This window comes from Panthera uncia (genome assembly GCF_023721935.1).
Source record: "Panthera uncia isolate 11264 chromosome B2 unlocalized genomic scaffold, Puncia_PCG_1.0 HiC_scaffold_24, whole genome shotgun sequence".
NCBI lineage: Eukaryota > Metazoa > Chordata > Mammalia > Carnivora > Felidae > Panthera > Panthera uncia.
The window spans coordinates 87,495,768-87,516,069 of record NW_026057580.1 but is presented as its reverse complement, the minus strand read 5'-3'; the positions used below and the strand labels follow the sequence as shown (position 1 = coordinate 87,516,069).

At 41.5% G+C, this 20,302-nt stretch overlaps 1 protein-coding gene across 1 annotated transcript in view; it reads right to left on the bottom strand.

Moving 5' to 3' along the window:
- The window catches only part of ENPP1 (ectonucleotide pyrophosphatase/phosphodiesterase 1), a 69,554-nt gene extending 58,924 nt beyond the window's left edge, over positions 1–10,630 (bottom strand). The window contains exon 1 of the mRNA XM_049654383.1: positions 10,354–10,630. Within this exon, the coding sequence (XP_049510340.1) occupies positions 10,354–10,593 (240 nt within the window). The 5' untranslated portion in view covers positions 10,594–10,630. The remainder of the gene's footprint in view (positions 1–10,353) is intronic.
- Between the last annotated feature and the right edge of the window lie 9,672 nt (positions 10,631–20,302).

Genomic DNA, 20,302 nt, shown 5'->3' with positions numbered 1-20,302 from the left:
TCTGGCCCTTAACCACTAAGCTCGATGACCTCTCTGTGATAAAGTAGCAACTGAGACCTTCAGGGACGGGGGATATTGAGACAAAGAGCAGCTAAGGAATGTTTCCCGTGACAGGGGAAGCTGAGTTGGATCCCAGGGAGTATCTGGCGTCAGGTAAGAAATAGGGAGGTAAAAGAAAAAAAAAAATCATTCCTGGGGTAGAAAACAGAAATCATTAACACAAAGTGTATTTGGAAAACAGTACAAATCTGAGCCGACGATAATAGAAGGTATGTTTCAGCAGAGCTGGGACACCGGGGGGCACACATCCTGAGACCCCGTCTGACTCTCTCAACTGGCCCAGTAGCATAAGAACAGAAGTTGAAAACAAGCTGAGTCTTCGAACATCTGAATCCAAATTAGGCATATAACGTACACATGTCCCATCTTACAGAAAGGACACAGGGTCCCCCTAACAGGTGGGTCCCAGACCGGACTTACCAGCCATCACGTGTGCTCCCTCTTACATCGTACAACTTTGCCAATCAAAGGAGAAAAAGTGCTTCACGTCGAGTTTGACAAAGAGTCAACTCCATAAAGGCATGTATAAATTCGCCAAACACCTCCAGAGCTCTTACCATGCACAAAGGTCTACTTTAAGTGCTTGACAAATACCGCCTGACCCATGGCCACACATATACATCACAGACCTCCAGGACTGCTGTGACTGGATGAAGCTGAAACGCCCAGTCCCCAAGTGGTAACACTGGTACTCAAGCAGTGAGAAACAGGCAAAAAGAAGGCTGAGTTTAGGGGCACACACTTCCCCTCATGTATTATGTTTAGGAAAACTAACAACTGAACCATAAGAAAGAAGCCTGAGCAGTGGAGGTAAAGCTGAGCAATGAATAAAACAAAAACTGTGTTCTAAAAAAAATCTGAATGAATGAATGAATGAATGAACGAACGAATAAAACAAAAAATGTGTTCTAAAAAAATTTGTTTTGATTACTGGGGACTAAGGTATGAGTAGAGACGCCTCCAAAGTTTACCCCGTGAACTAGTAAAATAAAAGTCTTGAAATCCTATTCTTGAAAGGCTGAAAAACTGTCTAGCACTGACAAAATCTCGTGGTAGAATACAAATGAAAAGAAGTGGAGCAGTATCTGTAAGGTGATCTCATTTTTGTTAGAAAAGGAAGTGAAATGCACACATGGAAAACTCCTGAGGTTAAAAAGAAAGATTAACAGCAGATAAAAAGAACGCAATCTTTATTTTCTTACAGTTTTTCACATTTTCTGAACTTTACACCACCTGTAATATGAAGTATTTTTATAACGAGGGGAAAATTATAAGCTCTCGATACAAAGATTTTAGACCTAGAAGAAAGCCAACCAACTCCAAACCCCTTGTATCATGGTCAAAGAAACTGAAAGTCAGAGAAGCAGAGCAAATGTTCAAAGGTCGCATAGCAACTACTTCCTATAACTCCAAGTTTCAGGCTCTTTACATGACCCCTGTCTCTTAAAACTTGCTTGAGTCATCCCAGAAAAATCAATGCCCCCTTTTCCTTTAAAAGCTTCCAGACCTGGGATGCCTGAGTGGCTCAGTCAGTTAGGCGTCCGACTCTTGCCTGCAGCTCAGGTCATGATCTCACGGTTTGAGTTTGAGCCCTGCATTTGGCTCTGTGCTAACAGCATGGAGCCTGCTTGGGATTCTCCGTCACCCTCTTTGTCCACCCCTCCCCCACAACCTCTCTCTCTCTCTCAAAATAAGTGAACATTTTTTTTTTTTTTTACCAAAAAACACTTTCCAAGAGATGACCAATGTATAAATACTTTTATATGGCAACATTCCTCACATTTACTTCTTTTGAGCTGATCAGTAAGGTATTTTAGTGTACATGTAGAGTTGTTCTGTACTTATTTCTTAATTCAAAGAGAGACAAGAACAACATGGTCTATTCATAATGCTCCTAACCCACACCCTTCCCACCTGAATAGACTCCATTCACCTGTTTCCTAGTTTCCAGGAGATTCTAATCTAAGTGATGCTGGATGGCTCTCTATAGGAAGCCTATGTGTTTGGATGATGAAATATTATGGAATAAACTCTGCACCAAGGACACTTCACCTGACTCAATGCCACCTGAAAATGCCCTGGTCCAAGATTTCTTTGTTTTGGTTTTGTGTCAAGTATATTGTTGATCGTTGAGAAGGTACTGGCAGTGGAAAGTCTGAACTGAAGAGTTCTATTGATGGTGTGATGTAAAAGTGAAACCCGCTGGGTATTCAGATGGATGTTTGAATTGGAAGGAACATCCAAATATTATCAGGTCACAGCAAAGGCAGAAGCTGGCACAGCTGAGAGCAATGAAGAGCAATTAAAGGACAAGCCAGGACAGAGTGAGGAAAAGGCAGTTAAAGTACAAGAAACAAATGAGAGTGCAGGCCAGCTCCTGCCACATGGAAACTGCACACGTGATGGGAGGGAAGAGACAGTGTATGTCATGTCCTGTACACGCAACGAGAGCAATGAATGGGCACCTTTAAGCAAGGCGCCTCTGAGGTCCAAGGAAAGAAAGGGGCCAAATGCAACCAGCAGCAGCGCCATTTCAAGCCAAAGCCAACACAGTTGAGGTCTTTAAGGAACAGTCAGGATTTTTTTTTTTTTAATCGTAGCATCATGTATGAGGTCTGTGGAAGAACAAAGGCTAATTAGCAGCCCCAGCTAAAGAAATTCAGGCTGGTGTGCCTTCTCTACCAGTTCATGATCCTTAAGGAGTGCTGCTCCTCAAACATGAACGTGTAGACGAATCCCTGGGGATCTGCAAAAACAGAGATTCTGGTTTGGAAGGTCTGGGGGGGGGGGTGGGGCCCAAAATTCTGCATTTTGTACAGGTGCCAAGGAGGTGAGGCTGAGGTCTGCAGACCACACCTTGAGTAGCAAGGATGTGAATGTCTCCTGAGTAAGGAAAAATAAAAAATTCAGTCACACTAAAGCTTATCAATAACCACAAGAAAAATGACCACGTATTCAGGACACAAACTTGAAACAATATTAACGAACGTTCAATACTGTTACATTCAAATCCATTAATCTCTCTTGCCCTTTGAATGAAACTTACACCCATTCCTAGTTTTGTAAATCATCCATTGGTCCCTTGGAAAATACTGGTTCACTGAGTTACGTAGTTCTTTCAAATGTTGACACAAGTCATCATACCTTATGGGAAAAAAAAAAAGTCGAACTTCTTACTATCTTCATCAATTTCTTCAGAAAAGTCTTTAAAAGTTGGGAAGCTACCAATCATACAATAACAGGTACAAGTTCCCCAAAATTCTGATTTTTACTGAAAAGACTGGATTTTTACCATAGGCAACAGGTACCTTAATTTGTTTTCCTTCAAGTGACAAGCTAACATTATTCATTTTGAGAAAATGTGGGCCAAATACTAACTCCGAATAACCAGTGCGTGTCGGCCATTCTTTCAAATAAAAACGAAAACTGGTGTTCCAGAAAAAAAAAAAAAAAAAGCAACCAGTCCAGCTCACAACTCAATCACAGAGTTTCCCCTCCAGAAAACAAAAGCACTTCAGACGCGGCAGTGCGTACTTCCAATTTCCCACCTATTAAAAAGGTAGGTAGTTTATGGCTGAGCTTTAATAAAATCTGCTTCATCAAGGACATTTTTACCGCCTCACCCAGTACATTCTTTTAAGTGAAACTGACTTCTTTGTGTTTTAGTCGCAAGTGCAGGACCACCTGCAGCTGCTGGTGCGACCCATTGACCCATTGCCTTGATCCCTGCTAAGGCGACAGCAGTGGTCCCTGCCACTGCCTTCATGCCCTCAGGGTCAAGGTCAGCACAGTGAAAAGGGCAGGCGACATCTGACTACTGTCGCTAAAATCGTTTGCAATCCATGGCCCCCTGGCCACCCAGGGACCCACCCACTGCAGGTTGAGGGCTGCGGTCTAAACTATGTGGATGTGGGCTCTTGAAACTTTGTTCTACTTGTGTTGTCTTTTGCTTAGAAACATATCTATTCAAAATAAAGGTACTCTGGAGCAACAGAGACTCTATCTGGAAAAATGTCATAACGACGGCTGTATTTTCTTTTGCTGCACAACAGCATCATAAAAAACTACTTGAGTTGCTTTCCATTTCTCTCTCCACGACAGACCGTAGGCCCCAGACGCTTACTAATGTCAAAAGCGTTTCAAGGGAAAGAAATCAGCTTTAGAAACAAGGTACTTTTCTCTGAAATACTTCCTGAAAACCAAGCTAGAATGCTCTTCGAGGATCTCAGACCATGCCTGTGATAGAATGTTTGCCACCTTAAATCTGTGTAAAATCCTATGATATGGGGAGAAAAACGATCGATCCACAAATGAGACATGCTTGTGAAAATGTACTCCCTTCACAATGACTTTCTATCATGACTCTATTTTCCTATTCTGGTACATTTAAAAATGTATTAAAAAGGAAACTCAAGGGGCGCCTGGGTGGCTCAGTCGGTTAAGCGTCCGACTTCGGCTCAGGTCACGATCTCGCAGTCTGTGAGTTCAAGCCCCACGTCGGGCTCTGTGCTGACCGCTCAGAGCCTGGAGCCTGTTTCCGATTCTGTGTCTCCCTCTCTCTCTGACCCTCCCCCGTTCATGCTCTGTCTCTCTCTGTCTCAAAAATAAATAAACATTAAAAAAAAAAAAATTAAAAAGAAAAAAAAGGAAACTCAAGGGTGCCTGGGTGGCTCAGTAGGTTAAGCATCCGATTCTTGATTTCAGCTCACGGCTTGAGTTCCTGCCCCCATATCTCCCTCTACACTGACAGTGTAGAGCCTGCTTGGGATTTTCTCTCTCTCTCTCTCTCTCTCTCTCTCTCTCTCTCTCCATCTCTCTCTCTCTGCCCCTCTCATGCTCTCTCTCTCCCAAAACAAATAAACTAAAAGAAAGAAAGAAAGAAAGAAAGAAACTCAAATTAAGAAGATGAAAATCGTTTTCCTCAAAATTTGTATACATTGGAAGTTCAGAATAACATGTGATTATTGACATCACACTGATAAAAAGGCATATGAATGGGATGCCATTTGCCATTAATACAGAATAAAAATCTGTAGTTAAAAGTCCTTGCATAGTTTTCTACTTACAGATGGCAGATGACTTTCGCCTATAAATTTAGCCTACTCTTTCTAGAAATAGAATAAATACACCAACTACACCTGAATAACTTAAGGTACATGTCATAATTATGCAAGATTCTTTGGGTCCATTCCTTTCTTAGTGCCACTCAAACTGCTGTAACAAAATGTCATAGACTGGGTAATTTAACAGAAATTTCTCACAGGTCTAGAGGCTGGCAAGTCCAAGATCAGGATGCTAGCCACACTGCTTTCTGGTGAAGACTCTCTTCTTTCTGGCTTCTTTTTTTCACTGTGTCTTCACGGGACCTTTCCTCAGTGTCAGATGGGCATGGGGGAAGGAAGGGAGGGAAGGGAGGGAGCCGGCTCAGCTCTCCTCTCTCTTCCCCTTCCTGTACAGCTACTAATCCCATCATGACAGCCTACCCTCACAACCTCATCTGAGTCTAATCAACTCCCAAAGACCCCACTTCCAAATATCATTATATTGGGGGCTTATGACTTCACCATATGAATGTGGGAAGGACACAGACATTTAGTCCATAACAATTTCAAGCTTTCTGAACCATAACCACTGGGATTGGAGCCCAGCAATCTGTTGTCCTTAACAGTTTTGGGCTGTTTCCTAAGCACTCTGCTGTTTGAGAAACCTGACTGCATGCCTGTGAGCCTCAGTTTCCTAATCTATCAAGTAGGATTAATTGTCACCATACTTTACTGTTTCAGAGTTGCTGACGCATTGAGGATCAATTATCTGGGAAAATGTTTTCTAAAACTGCAAAGTGCTTTGTGAATGATAAACTTTTACCACCTACATTTCCACCAAATCTTATTCTAACATCTAAAAGTGAGCGAGGATAAAATAAAGATTATTATAGATGTTATCTTAATTCTTATAATTAAACCTCAGATAACTAAAATACTCAGGAAACAGAGTGTTCTAGTTAATATTTAGCTGGACATTCTGGTCACTTTAGAAAAGCCCTTTCAAATATATTAATGTATTTACTTTCCGTGGTAAATACATCACTTAGATTTGATTTGATGTCAAAGGATTTTTATTTTGAGCCAGTTTTCTGAATATCAGTTCTTGTTAGGCTTAAAAGAGTAATCTATGCTCTGCCTTGAACTCGTTTGCTAAAAGGTTTCATGGTAGATAAAGGCATGTTTATTTTAACCAAGGTAGTTCTCTAATTACAAGTTGTATTCCAAAAGCTTATTTGTTCCTAAGTTGTTTGAAACATGAAATGTCTCTCTCCCTACCCCCCCAATTATGAATCATAATTAAGTTCTCTAGCTTGTCCAAAAAGCCCATAAACACAGATGAAATACATTTGCTATGAGTTACAAGTCACACAGATACTTTGCAGTGGAATTTATCAAACTCAAACCGAATATAAAACTATTTTCATTTACCTTTAATATTAGTATCTGAGAAAAAAGCTAGCTGGAGGAAGATGAGAAGATGGTAAGAATTTCTATAAATATTATGAGCCAATGGTCCTCAGTTCTGTATTATACACAATGTATAAGGTCTCTTAACACAGCCACTAGCCATTAGGAAATAATGGGGGTGGGGGACAGCAACACTGAGTGTCCAGAGTTAACCGAACAAGTGGAATAGATGGGAAAAAAGAAAATGTTGACAGGATGGCTGTGTATCCATGGAGCGAAAATAGGTGAGGTATCAATGGTGACAGAGAGACCAGAATATGACTCAAAGCAGAAGAAAGGAAGTAATAGAAAGCAATGCTGGAGAAAACAATACCCCACAAAAGCCACAAAGACTGAATTTGGGGTATGATAGCAAAGTCACCAAAACAGAAGAGGCCTCGATACAAGTGGAGGAGACTTTCCTTTGTACCTGCAGGATGACCTACCTTATGCATGCCAGATGGCCACACTTGGGTCATTTGAACCTGAGAGAATGCCCAGTAGGGAGATCCTGATTCTGAATGCAAGTGATCACAGGGGCCTTGTCTGGCCTGTCCTAAGGTTGGCCTTGGCTGGAAACTGGTTCATAGTTCATTCACTGCCTCTTCCATCTCCCAACGCCCTAATGGAATGATATTCCAGTTTTGATCTTATCCCTGAATTTATACCCAAGAGCCGTACCTACTAGTGCATCTATATTTAGATTCCTGAGACTCCTGACCTTCAATTGGTCATGTGGGTCTGTGGATGTATATTCTGTCTTCCCATCTTGCCCTTTGCCAAGGTAAAGTGTCACTTGGTCTAAGCAAAAATGCAGCGCATTCACTCATTCAACCAAAAGCCAACATTGAGTGTAAGGCACCTTCTTAGGTCCAGTAGTAAATACAATCATCTTACTTGGCTCCTAGAAATCTGTGATGCATTTTATCACAACGTGTGACACAAAAACCATAAGAGGCAAACAGGAGCCTTCTCTGACCTCTAAGATGCTCTGGTCATGTTGAAATATGCGAAACCATGGCTGGCCGGATGTTAAATTTTACAAAGCAAAGAATAATGCCAAGTCCAAATCTGATTAAGAGCAGAGAACCATCTTGATTGTTCTCCACATTGTACTTTAGAGATAAGACAATGCGTTGTAAAAAGGGGAGAAAAGCTAACCAAAGTAATAATTTTCACACCCAAACTTCTGATAAACAAGGGCAACCACGGCCACTTACAAAGAACTCTTTCACTGAAAGGTGAAAGTAGTCCCCCATAACTACCACCCATACATACAGCCCTGTACACATACGCAGGTGTATGTATTCATAAGCACAGCAGAAGGCCAGAAACACAAAGTAATGCTGTAGAGGAACTCACTGGACAATGGAAAAATGTACTGCATTGTGGCTGAAAGTTTTCTGCCCTTGGGGTGCCTCGGTGACTCAGTCAGTTAAGCATCGGCTCTTGATTTCTGCTCAGGTCATGACCTCATGGTTTGTGAGATTGAGCCCTGTGTCAGGCTCTGTGCAGACAGTGTAGAGCCTGCTTGGGATTCTCTCTCCCTTCTCCCCAATCTCTCTCTGCCCCTCCCCCCTCACAATAAATAACTTTTTTTTTTTTGAAGAAAGTTTTCTGCCCTTTAAAATACCAGGAACAAGAATTTTTTTTCAAATCTTCAAGTACGACTTCAGTTGAAGTCAAAATTTCAGTTCAAAATTTAATTTGGAACCAGGGAAAGGCATTCAGTATTTAACATATCTACTGAAGCATATAGAGAATAATACTTGTATTTGCCCTCTTAGTTTTCCACAGTCTGGCTGAGTGCCTTTCCAGGGCCCAGGGCCAAAAGCCACCAGAGACTGCAATTCTTTCCCTGGGATCAAACACCATACCTAAAGAGAAGGGAGGGTAGAGCAGGATCTTTCCTTCTTTACTGCATCATTTAAGCTTAGCCAAAGTATGTTCAGAAAAATGCGAGAGTTGCCACTGATTATTCTCTGGAAGGCAGCTCTTGTGATTATCCTGCTAGATAAAAACCATGAGGCTGAGGACCATATCAGTGATTGGCCTCTAGTAATCCCAACACCAGATGCAATTAGTCCATTTATCCAAGTTTGTGAAAAGTGTGTTGATGTTTAACTGGAAAAAAGGAACCCCATAAGTGCAGCTCCTTTCTAGAAGACATGTTCCAGAACTCTTTGACGTCAACTGTTAAAATCCCTAGAGGTGCAACATCAGAGCACAATGGAATGCTGTTTAGCTGATTGCACGTGTCATAGACTGAAATGCGTGTTTCAAAAATAGGACTTTGCTTATACCTATTGTGGATCTATAAGTAAATGAGTAGGAAAGATTTAAAAACTGAATATAGCAATTGGCAATTTAGCAACCTTTCAAGACTACAGGCATTTAGAAATGATTTCACATTAGAGTTGTGCACAATGTACAATTATTGGATAACTTGTAGTGGGCTAAGCACGTGAAAATAGTGATACTAAATCATTTAAGTGATCATGTTCTAGAAACAAAAGTCTCACATTAACAGAAAGAAAAAAAAGGTACTCAATAGATAAAACCTAGGTTCTCATCAATAACACGTGTTCTAGACTCAAACAGTGATATATGATGCAAAAATATATGTTGAGATACAAACATTATGTGGTTTGCAACCCTTCCAATCTTAGGCTTAACTTCTAAGTACTAAGCATACGACACCATCTTTTTAGGAATGTTGGTTCCTCAAAGCATTATAACCTCTCCAATGAAACCTAAAACATAGTGAAAATGTAAATGCTTATGAAAGGAAAGTAGATTTCATATATTAGAAAAGATATTCTCTACACAGCATTGTTCAATCATAGCAAGTGATAATGTTACTTCCATATAATACAATAAAAATTATGGCTCCTTGCAAGTTTCAATTTACTTCCCCACAGACGTTGTTCCCATTGGATCCCCACAATAATTCTATGCAGTGGGCAATGAAGACGATGTCCTCATTGCACCAAATAAGAAACTGAGGTTTGGGAGAGTTATACAAGGCCTTAGCAACTACCAACTAAACCAGGAACCCAGGCTCTGGCTCCATCCAGCACTTCCTACCATCCATCTAGAATGAATTCCCACCCCCTCCCCCAATACTTTATAAAAGTGACTGTGGATCTTGCAACTGTCCTAACAAATAGCAGAGGAATAATGGCTACTTTTGTTAGCAACAAAAACCGTGTAACCTACGGTTAAAAGAGTAGACAAAGAATGGTAAACGTTTCTTCACATTCGCATAACATGAATATTGATGAATTTCTGAACAGCTGCAAGGAAATTCCTCAGTAGAGCTAAGAGAAAAGGTTTTTCCTAAAGTTCCTGACAAAACTTGAAGAGCTCTGTTAAATCTTTTCAAGTGAAATTAGTTAATGCAAAGAAAGTCATCAATACTGCAGTCGCAAAAAAAAAAAAAAAAAAAAAAAAAAAGTTGGTCCTTCCTAAGACCGACAACTTTCGGGCTGGCGGGCTGGTCATTTTTCCCTTCTAAAAACTTCGTACTCTCATGGGGAGGGGTGGGGGGGCGAGGTGGTATCTCCAAAGATCACACTATGAACACTGTGATTTCCTAAGCAGGCCCTTAGAAGCATCGGTGGCACACGTGAACGTGACCTACTCCCCCGGGGTAAAGAGAAGAACAGTGCGGAGCGCGTGCAGGCGAAGAGGAGCGGCAGAAACGCTGCCTCTCTCCGGGCCCCGGGTGCTGACCGCGCGCGGAGCGGAGGAGCCGGGCGCAGCCCTCCCCGCCCTCCCGGGCGCCGGGCCGCGGACCTACCAGCGAGAGCACCTTGTAGGTGTTGGGGTCCTTGGCCGTGCGGGCGTGCGCCGCCTTCTCCAGCGGCTCCTCCCCCAGGTCCATGGGGGCCAGTAAGGACGCGGCCGCCTGCCCTTCCCCGGGTGCCTGAGCCGCGCGGCCGTGGCTCGGGTCGTGGCCGTTCCCCGCCGGGCCCTCCCGGGAACCGTGGCCGCCCTCGCCGCCGCTGCTCCCGCCCCCCGAGCCGCCGCCGCGCTCCATCGTGGCCCCCGGCGCTTCGGCCCCGCCGCCTCGCTGCGCCTTTAATAGGCTCCGCGCCGGCCCCGCCCCGCCCGCCGCCGTGCCCGCCCCTCGCCGCCAGACCCTTGGCGCCGTGCCAGCCGCCCCGCGCTAGAAGTGAGGGGAAAGCAACTCAACGCCCCGGATTATTTGGCTTCCTGTCTGATTTCGGGCACTCTGCGTGTCGGTTATTTTGGGTCCTTTACGTGGGCGCATCTTTTACTTCCCCCAGAGCTTTCCCCTCGCCGCGCCCCGGGCACCTTCCGAACACTTGCAGCAATCGCCCTGGACTGGAATTGCCGAATGTGGTCTGCAGAGGGCATGAGATCATGGGGCCCCAAAATAGAGCGGGAGGAGGAGAAAGATGCAGCCCAGGCTGGTGCCGCTTCTTAACGCCGGGGGAGTGGAGTCGGGCCGACCTGTGTTTCTACATGGACGTGCAAATCGGCTGGAGGGTCGAGGGTGGGACAGGGCCACCTTTTTCTCCTGCGTAGAAGCGAGCGAGGATTCCCTCAAAGCCCTGCTACCCACTACGACTCTACTCGGAGACAGGAATAGCCAACCTTAACATGTCTAGTTAACAAAAGTGCTCATATATAATGGATACTTAGTTTTTCACGGTGTTGTGTTGTATCCGGCTTTAATATATTTACTTACTAGTTCCTTTAGACTTTCTGTATTGAAGGTTTCAAAATGCCCATGCTGCCTTATTCTGAAATTGACCCTGATACTTGGTTAGCAATATTGAACATTTTAACACAGTCTGAAATACTTTGAAACCTTATTTTTGAACTAGGACACGAACGGTGGGCTATAATTCTTGATGGGTTTTGATTCGCCTTTGATTCTACAACTTTTACATTTCCTGGCTCATCAGTTGGAAAAACCACACGTGTATAGCGAAGTGATTCTTCTCTGTCAAGGTGAAACCGGTGACTTTCAACTGCCTTGCAATGCCAGGGACTGAGTTCAGTGTCCAAAGAAAGGTATACAGTAAAAAACCAATCCATTTTCAATCCACTTTGGTTACACGAATGTAGGCAATTCATGGATATTTAATAGATATAAAGTATGTGTTGTTCCCTTTAAAGTAGTCAATTTAGGGGGCGCCTGGGTGGCTCCCTGGGTTGAGTCAGACTTCAGCTCAGGCCTTGATCTCCTGAGTTGAGCCCCTGGGGCTCTGTGCTGACAGCTCAGAGCCTGGAGCCTACTTCAGATTCTGTCTCTCTCTCTCTCTCTCTCTCTCTCCCTCTGTCTCTCTCTCTCTCTCTCTCTCTCTGACCCTCCTCTGCTCAAATTCCCTTTCTCAAAAATAAATAAACATTAAGATGGTCAATTTAGGGTGCTTTCTGTTTATATTGACTCATTCATTCATTCATTCATTCAATAATGAATTTTTCAACTCAATCTTTTCACCTCCAACTATATATACCATATCAAAGATGAATAAAAGTACATATTTATCAAATAGCTCTCAGTCTGGTCGAAGTAGGTAAAGAAAATAAACAAAATAATATAAAACCCAAGTCATATGTGCATCATAGAGTCACAAATAGGATATTTTGAAAGTTTAGTGGGAAGGTAACTGACATCTGGAAGAAGTAAAAGCCATCCCTCAAAACATTATTGAGCTCTTTTTTTTTTTTAATTACCTTTGAGTCAGCTTTACAAACCACCCAAGAGAAACAGGTTTTCACTATTTCATACTCACACATATTTTTTACCCCAAACTTGGCTCCAAATTTTCCTTTAACTGCTTCCAAAAATCAGATTCAAGGACAAAGATCTGTGCCACGGAGACTGGTCAAATGAGTATCAAATCTAAAAGAAACTGAACAGAGACGTCCAAAGTGGCTTTGAACCTAACAAAACACATGGAATCAGTGTCTTCACTGTAGCATCACTTTGAAGGCTTCGCCCATGGGACCCGTCAGCATAGTCTGCAGTCACAAACTCAAATGCCCTAAATAAGAGAGGCAGCCCCACTGTGGGTGAACCGTGTGCCCTGTTATAGGGGTGAGGCATTTACTCAGCAGGATTGTGTGCCCATTGTGGCCAGATAGATTTCTCAAGAGAAACAGGAAATTTAGATGTTTGTGTGAGTTCTCCAGATTGCAAAACTTTGTCTACAAAACTCAGAAAAACAATTTCTTTAAACACTTGAAAGTCCAAACAAAATGTAACACATCTGCAGGGTGGGCCCGGCAAACAGGCCACCAGGATGTGGCCTCTGACATTGCTCAGGCCTCTCCTGTGCCAGTCAGAACATCTATGGGTAACTATAAAAGTCTAATTGAAATTGTGAAAGCAAAGGAATAAGAATGGATCAAGTATGCCACTCAGATTATTTAGCTACAGACATCACGATGCCTGTAGCAAAGATTTGCCTCAGTCTTGTTTATATTCCAAATAGTCTGAGAGATGGCTTTACACTCCTAAGTACAACAGAACCACGAAACATAAATCTGCAACACAACTTTCTTGGTTAGACCAAGGTTAATACAAATGTTTCGGGGCCCCTAGGTGGCTCAGTCGATTAAATGTCTCAGGTCATGAGCTCACGGTTTGTGAGTTCAAGCCCTGCATTGAGCTCTCTGGGCCCATTTTGGATCCTGTGCCCCCCACCCCTGCCCCTCCCCGGCTGGTTCGTTCTCTCTCTCTCTCTCTCTCTCTCTCTCTCTCAAAATAAATATATAAACTTAAAAAAAATAGTATTGAATGTTTCATCCTTGGTCCTAAACCACTTTGCTTTAATGATTGAAGACTCTAATCTAGTATAACAGTAAAGATGAGAGTTTAAGATTTTATGAGATTCCTTAAGTTTTACTCTACAGACATATGTAAACGTTTCTCCCTTGCTGCCTGAAACTTGAGACACAGATAAGACCAAAACACCAGATAAAACTGACTTATCTATGTTTGAACTGTGACTTCTCAACATTGAGGAACAGCTCTTCTTGGCTTTTAGAAACGGAAATATGCTGTAGAGTAATTCTTTTACCAGCTGCCCCACACCTTCTCCAGCTTTCTCCAATTCTCCAGTAAAACACCAAAGACATCTAGCCCGGTCTAAAAAAACTACATGGCTCTTTCATCTTTGTAAGACGTGGAAAAAAATGTTTTCCATAGTGTTAACTTATTATTAAGATTTTGTATGACATCCTTTCTCTTTCTTTTTTGTAAGCACAAAAATACACTCTCTGGGAGAAGCTTGGATAACTATGTGACCTTGTCCAGATAGATTGCAGGACCTCTGAGTCGGCTTCCTCGTTTATAAACTGGTATTACAAATAATACCATAAAACTACATCATTATTTCCAAATGCCAACAAAATGTTAATATTTCCCCAACTTACATAAAAGTTTAAATGTATTCTTTCCATGTTTAGGGCTGCCTGGGTGGCTCAGTCGGTTAAGTATCTGACTTTGGTTCAGGTCATGATCTCGTGGTTCATGAGTTTGAGCCCTACATGGGGCTCTCTGCTGTCAGCATAGAGCCAGCTTCAGATCCTCTGTCCCCCGCTCTCTCACTCTCTCTTTGCCCCTCCCCCACTCATGCTGTCTCAAAAAATAAAAAAATAAAAAATAATAAAAAAGTAAGTGTATCCTTTCCATATTTAAATCACTCAACTGACATCCCTAACAGAATAAAGCAATTTAATTTCCACATAAATAATGCATGATTTAGGGGCACCTGGGTGGCTCAGTTTCTTAAGTGTCTCTCGGTCCTTGAGTTTCCCTCGGTCCTTGAGTTCCAGCCCTGCGTCAGGCTCTGTGCTGACAGCTCAGATCCTGGAGCCTGCTTCAGATTCTGTGTCTCCCTCTCTCTCTGTCTCTCCCCCCATTCACTCTCTCTCTCTTTCTCTCTCTCTCTCTCTCAAAAATGAATAAACATTTAAAAATGTTTAAAAAATAATGCATGAGTTACACTTAATTCCTGGAAAGGTTTGAGAGCTGCCATTGAAAACGCATCTATAAAAGGAGAGCCTGTGGGGTCCGGAAGGGATGCTTGCCTCTCAGGGGTGGAGGAGCCATGGTTTGTCATCAAGCAGACAGAAAATTGAGTGAAGCGTATACTGTAACTGAGAGTAATAGACACTGTGGAAAGATGGAAAACACGTACCCCGTCTAGAGGGAGCTGCTGTCCAGCCCACTCCTTCACTTTCCGGTTGGCCGCAATCTCTGCCACTTCCGTCATCTCTCATACCTCATGTCCAGCAAAACCTCAAGGTGCCAACAATCTGAATTCACGTCTGCCACTTTGCTATTTGCTTTCTAGGTGCCTCATGTCTTTTTCCCCCTCTGCTCTTCCTTCACTTGTTTACATTTGTGTTAATTTTTTTTTTTTATACTGGGCTAATTCCTCTGTTATATTTCAGCTTTTTTAAAGGAGTTTTTCGGGGCGCCTGGGTGGCTCAGTCGGGTAAGTGTCCGACTTCGGCTCAGGTCATGATCTCACGGCTCCTGAGTTCGAGCCCCGCGTCGGGCTCTGTGCTGACAGCTCAGAGCCTGGAGCCTGCTTCAGATTCTGTGTCTCCCTCTCTCTCTGACCCTCCCCTGTTCATGCCCTGTCTCTCTCTGTCTCAAAAGTAAATAAACGTTAAAAAACAAAAGGAGTTTTTCTTAGCAGTTGCTCTGTATAACATGACTCTTTAACTTACCACCTGCTTCAGATTACTACGGACTTAATTCTGGGAAAATATAGTGTTTTTTTTTTTTGTTTGTTTGTTTTTTCTGTAATACATCTTCCTTTCCTCATCCTTTTCTTTTGCTCTTAATGTTAGTCTATATGTGTTATAAAGCCAATGATGCAGTGTTATTATTTTAAACCTTATGTGTTTTTAGAGAAATTAAGAGAACAGGGTACATGTACACACACACACACACACACACACACACACACACAGATTTTTTTCCCCCTTGAATATGAATCACTTTTTCTTGTTTCTGTGCATGTATTGTAATTTTGGGTTGAAAACTGAGCTGTCAGGTAATGTGTTGTAGCAACTTTGGATTCTGATTATTTTTTCTGACCTTTTTTAACACTCCCCTGGACTTATAGCTACAGATTTGTCCTGCTGTTTTCTACCTTTGCCATTTTCATACCTCACCACTACCCCACCAAATTAAGTCCACCCCTCTGGTGGCTGAAAGCCTCAAATTCTCACTGTTCTTATCCAAAGCCCTAGCAGTTTTTCAAGAATAAATATTTCTCAACTTGTCTGCCATCGGTCAACTTACAGAACCCTGAAATTATTGTTATTGAGAGATCTGTCCATTTTTATACTTCTATTTTGTAGAGAGAATATGCAAATCCTTTTACACTAACATAGCTGGAAATCCATTTCAGATTTTTTAATTAATGCCGGAAATTTTGATATTTGTTTAAAATTTTAAATATTGGCAACTGAGTCAATATTTTTAAAGATGCCATGGAAGCCAACAAAATGTACCTGAAAGATCCGTTGATGCGTAGGCTCTCAATTTGCACTCTATCCTGAGTATGCCAAGTAAGCCTGCAAAGCATTGAAGTTCTCCTTCAGTTTTCATTTTAACCCCAGCCTAGGAATTCCCTATCTGTGCCCATGTCCACTCCATAGAGACTAAATCACAGTATCTCAATCCCTTTATATTTCTTTGGGGTACCTCAGTGATGGGGGTAATATATAAAAAGTCCAATGTGGGGGCGCCTGGGTGGCTCAGTTGGTTGAGTACCTGACTTGAGTACCTGACTGTGAGTCATGATCTCACAGTTCCTAGGTTCAAACCCCATGTCAGGCTCTGTGCTGACAGCTCAGAGCCTGGAGCCTGCTTCAGATTCTGTGTCTCCCTCTCTCTCTGCCCCTCTCCAATTCATCCCCCCACCTTTCAAGAATAAATAAACATTTAAAAAAAGTTGAATGTTTGTTGAGCTGAGTTAAGGTGTGAAGGGACTGATGCCCCAATATATAATGTTGTTCCAGAAGAAAGACAATTGGATGCTAGATAGCCAAACAACAAACATCCCCTACAACCTCTTCAAAGCTTTATTTACTATTGGAACTCTCTAAGCATTGTGAGGTCTCCATGGGCAGTTCCATACAAGGTAACAAATTGCTACTAAAAGATTGTGGGCATTATGCATGCTCTTTAGAAGCCTCTTGATATGTTAGGAAATATGTGTAGAAAAGACACAAACGTATATGTTAGTATTCAGATGCACAGCATATATTAAATGATCTTGCCTTCTAAGCCTTCATCTCACAGGATAACTGGGGATTGAGGTGATCTTGGGGCATATTCTCTCAGTCCCTTTCAGTATCTTTGGAGTAACTCAGTGTTTGGGGGATAATTGTGCCCCTTCTTTCTGTTTGCTCCCATACCTCTGCTCCCCAGGGTGTTTGTTGGCAGGGGTTGGACAGAAAGAGCGCTTATTAAGTAGTGTGGAAGAGGCTTGCATTGGCTTGCTTCTTTGGAGGTTTGTCTTTAGAGTCTTGCTGATCTTATGTGGGCAGTGTCAGGTCTGATCTAGCCTCTGGGCACATTCACTTGTGTCTTCTGAAATGCGGTTGGTAAATGTCTGACTTGTTTTCTTGGCTCCAACAGAGCTCAGAAACTCTTTACATTTGATTAAACTCTACCTCAACCCATGGTAGGGCTACAGATACTTCTCATTACAGCCACTTCCTCCATCCAACCATGGTCCAAGCTCTTCATGTTATGCTCTCGGAGTTAGGGTCACCTCATCTTTAACTGTAAGGTTTATGTCATAACTCCATTGGCTCTCAGCTCAGCACTTTCCATATCCCCAAAATGCATGCAGGAACTTGTGAATCGTTCCCTTTGTACAGGAAAGTCAAAGAGAGCTCAGGGTGCTACTCATATTCTGCCTAACTATATTAGTCAGGGGAGCATTCTGTCAATGGTTCCTCCAGGGGGCTCCTCAGGAAGTGGAGTAAAAGCATCTGTACTTTATGCTTTCTATATAACCTGCTAATGCTTACCCCAATCCAGGATTTCAGCTCATAAAAGGTAAAGTCATCATAAAAGTGTCTAACTGAGGGCTTTCATTAATGCTCTCACTTCTCCTGTCCACACTCCATAGCATCAAAGTCAACTTTCTCTCATTCTGGCCTAAAAGGGACTTATATATCACATTCTAAGTTCTGTATTCCCATGATTTAAAGCAAAATTAATATTCAGCTCTTTCAGGCCTCACTCTTAAATGTTTGTGGAAATTTGAGAAATTTAGAAACCCTTTTCATTCTTGACAACACCTGGCTTTGAAGACTATGGCCTTGCTAAGTATTCAAATTATATCTTTTAGATGAAAGATTGTAATAACAATTCCTTTATCTTTGTATCTTTGTATATTTGGAATAATGAAGCTAAGGATCCCTACCTTACCTTCCTCACCCAGCTCTGAGGCAGGTGGATAATTCTAGTTGATCAGGAATCAGATCACTCACACAAGAGAAAGACAGACAGAAAGAAATAGGGAAGGGAAAGAAGGAGAAAGAAAGAAATGAAGGCAGAAAAATGAAAACATTATTCTTTTCAAAATTATTATCCATTTATATGCCTCCAAGTATATAACCACATTTGATATGCATATATAAAAGGTCTGACTTTTTTAAAATTCACCAATCTGGGGCATCCCATTTTTTCTATCCATATGGTCATGAAAGCTGGTCACGAATGAGCATGGGACCCAAAGGGCCCACCCAAAGGACCACGTGGCCTTTCTTCTCACCCATGGGAAAGAACGTTTGTTACAAAGATGCCATAATCGTAGCATAGTCTGAAGTCTTGGGAGAAGGTAAGAATGTTGCAGCTGTGGGTCCCAAAGAATAAGAATGTATTCTTCCTCACTGTGCTGGTGACATTATCCAGGGCAGCAGAGGCTGAGGTCTGGCCTAGTGTAAGACAGAGTTTTTAATTCTTATAATATGGAGTATAGTGGGGCAGAGGGAAGTTCTCTATCCTTAAGCCACCTGAAAGGAAAACATTGGAGAAACAGAATAAAAAAGGGATATGTCACATTTTATTTCAAAATAAACTTTCAAAAAATAAAATGTAAATATATACATACACAAACAAAACAAAAACAAAAAGGAACTCACAAATGCATATAAAGAAAATGTAGATGATTTTTTAAAAAGTACCTCATAGTTCTTGACCTTTCAAACAAATAGTTTTTTGAAAGAATAAATGAATATGAGAGATAAAGTATTATTTTTATTAATAGGCAATGAAATTTATAATTATTTAAAGTTAATGACAATTTAAAGTTTTGTACTTAAGAAAAAATGATAAATGACCCAATTTTTTTTAAGATAGCCACTTAATGGAAATAGAAAAGCATACGGCCAAAACATTGAAAGCAATGTCTTCACTAATAATAGGAGAATTTTCAAAGAAACGCTGAATTGCCAATGAAATAAAATTAGACAAAACATTTAAAAACGCTTTTTTCATACTGAGTACAGGCAGGTAAGAACTGCTATCCTTTATATAAGTAAAACAGAGTGATCTTTATATTTGATCAGCTTATAACCGAAAGGCAACTTTGAGGCCACAGGGAAGACAAATCCAAACAAACCCTATGGTGTCACTAAATCGAAGAGTCAAATATTGATATTCAGAGAAGTCAAAACAGCCGTGATCTATGGGAAAAATTATCAGATAGGAAATAACTAAAAGAGAGAGAGAAGGGAAAGTGGGGAGAGGGTTACTCTGAGCATCTATAGAGGTGCCCTTAAGATTTGGGGGATCATGGGGCACCTGGGTGGCTCAGTCGGTTAAGGATCCAACTTCGGCTCCAGTCATGATCTCACAGTTCCTAGGTTTGAGCCCCGTGTCAGGGTCTGTGCTGACAGCTCAGAGCCTGGAGCCTGCTTCAGATTCTGTGTCTCCCTCTCTCTCTCTGCCCCTCCCCCTCTCATGCTCTGTCTCTATCTGTCTCAAAAATAAGTAAACATTAAAAAAATTTAAAATCTGGCCAGAATTATGTCCAGATGACATTTAGGGGGAAAAAAAGACTTTGGGGATCATTTGTGTTCTTACTGGCCAGAGTGGAAAAGCCTTAGAAAACACAGGTCACTATAGATTCCTCAGAAGATTATTACCTTGACAATGAAGTTGAAATAGACCCAGCCAAAGCTGGTCTGGATCCACCATACAAAAGCTTAAAAGTAGCCTTGATTCCAAGTAACCAACTAACTATGTGTTAAAGCAAAATCCAACACAATTTAAAGGAATACAATAAAATTTAGCAACGGACAACATAAAACACACCATGTCAAGTGTCCAGTCAAAACTTTCCAGACATTTAAGGAGGCTGAAAAATATGATTTTTACTATAAGAAAAACTAATCAATAGAAAGAGACCCAGAAACGACAGGGATGATGGAGCTGCAGATAAGGGCTTAATAAAATGTAACAAACAGCCCAATTCTTTTTTTTTTTTTTTAGTAGCGACTTAGGAGAAATAACAAAGCATATTATAAATATCATACACTTGTATACATATTACATTTATATACATATTATAAATATTCTTCATATATTAAAGAAGTTACAGGCAAAACAGTAGCATGATGAAGAAAAAAATGAAAGATGTTAAAAAAATGTAACTTCTTGTGATGAAAAATGCAATATTTGAAAAGAAAAATACACTGGATAGATTTAAGAGCATATTAAAAACAGTATA